The sequence below is a fragment of the Aureococcus anophagefferens genome (assembly GCF_000186865.1).
Source record: "Aureococcus anophagefferens unplaced genomic scaffold AURANscaffold_15, whole genome shotgun sequence".
NCBI classification, from domain to species: Eukaryota; class Pelagophyceae; order Pelagomonadales; family Pelagomonadaceae; genus Aureococcus; species Aureococcus anophagefferens.
In genome coordinates, this window is record NW_008705575.1 from 123,384 (window position 1) to 124,958 (window position 1,575).

At 74.9% G+C, this 1,575-nt stretch overlaps 1 protein-coding gene across 1 annotated transcript in view; it reads left to right on the plus strand.

Moving 5' to 3' along the window:
• Positions 1–893, plus strand: part of AURANDRAFT_65478 (hypothetical protein) — a gene marked incomplete at both ends in the record, with an annotated part of 1,781 nt that extends 888 nt beyond the window's left edge. Inside the window, one exon of the mRNA XM_009040423.1 lies at positions 87–893. Coding sequence (XP_009038671.1) covers positions 87–893 — 807 coding nt within the window. The remainder of the gene's footprint in view (positions 1–86) is intronic.
• Positions 894–1,575: the final 682 nt, after the last annotated feature.

Sequence of the window (1,575 nt, forward strand, 5' to 3'; positions counted from 1 at the left end):
GCGCGTCGAACTGGTCCGCGTGGGCCGCGCCCGTGTCGACGCTGACGTCGCTGCCGGAAGCTCCCGAGCGGCCCGTGGTGACGGAGGCGACGATCATCGCCGTGGGTCTACGGGTCGTCAAGCCGAACAACGGCGGGAAGATCATCTCGAAGCTGGTGGTGCAGCGGCGGGAGTTGCGGCCCGGCGGCGTCAAGAGCGAGTGGGCGAACGAGCTCGGCTTCCCGCCGGCGCCCGGCGCGACGGGCACGCCGTGCGACCTCACCATCGAACCCCTGAAGCCGTCCGTCGTCTACCAGTTCCGCGTCGCCGCGGCGAACGCGAACGGCACGTCCGGCTGGTCGCTTCCCTCCTTCCGGTCGAAAACGCAAGACGCGGAGCCGCCGACGAAGCCCGGCGACCCGGAGGTCGCCAAGTGCTACCCGAAGGCCGCGGACTTGACCTGGGCGCCCGCGGACCCGCGCGGGTCGCCCGTCGCGGGCCACGTGCTCGAGCTCAAGAGGCTCCGCCGCGCGCCGCCCGGCGCGGCCGCGGCCGGCGACGACGAGTCGGACGCGAACGACAGCGACAGCGGCGGGTCCATCGACAGCGACGAGGCGCGCGCGCCCCTCGTCCGGGAGGTCACGCGCGAGACGGCCGGCGCGGCCGACGGCATCGTCACGACGCTCGAGATCGGCTACCGGAGCACGTACCACGCGGAGAATTTGGAGCCGACGGCGCGCTACGTGTTCCGCGTCGCCGCGTGCAACGGCGAGGGCCAGGGGCCCTGGAGCGCCTGGTCCGACTCCTTCGCGACGCTCCAGCCCGCCCAGCCGGCGCCGACGGCGCCGCGCGCGACGCAGCGGCGGACGAACGCGCGGGGGAAGAGCCTGTTCCCCGGCGCGGCGCGCGACTAACGGGGTACCACGTCCCGCCGGCGGGCTATGGTCGGGGAGTTACCTAGGGAACCCGCCTAGTCCTCGGGCGCGCGCAGCTCGGCGACGAGCTGGGCGACGGTCGCGGGGGGGAGCACGGGGGACGTGGCGAGGCGGTGGACGGCCTTGGACTTCTTGTCCCCGGGGTAGTGGGACCAGGGCTTCTCCTTCTTCCACTCCTTGAGGAGCGCCCAGGCCCGCTCCGGGGGCATCGTCTCGTCCTCGGCGAGGAAGTAGGGCATGTACTGGTCGCGCACGTCGTAGGACGCGCCGGGGCCGCCGCCGTCGACGGAGTCCGAGACGACGAACGTCGTGAAGAGGACGACGCGCGGCGACGCCGGGTCGCGGATCGCGTCGCGCGGGCCCGCGTGGACCATGGCGTGGTCGCCGACGAAGATCGAGCCGGCGTTCCAGACGTCCTTGGACCGCGGCGCGGCCTCGTCGTCGCCGCCGCGCCGCGGCCGCGCGGGCGCGGGCGCGGGCGCCGCGGCGGGCGCCGGGACCTCGCCGCGGCGCGTCGCGTCGCGCATGCCCGCGAAGATCCGGTCGCGGGGCAGCGCGAGCGCCGGCGACGTCCGCAGGAGGTCCGCCCACATGGACGTGCTCGCCGGGTCGATGCACGCGAGGCGGAACGCGTCCTCGACCGTCGGCGTCGGGCCGTCGT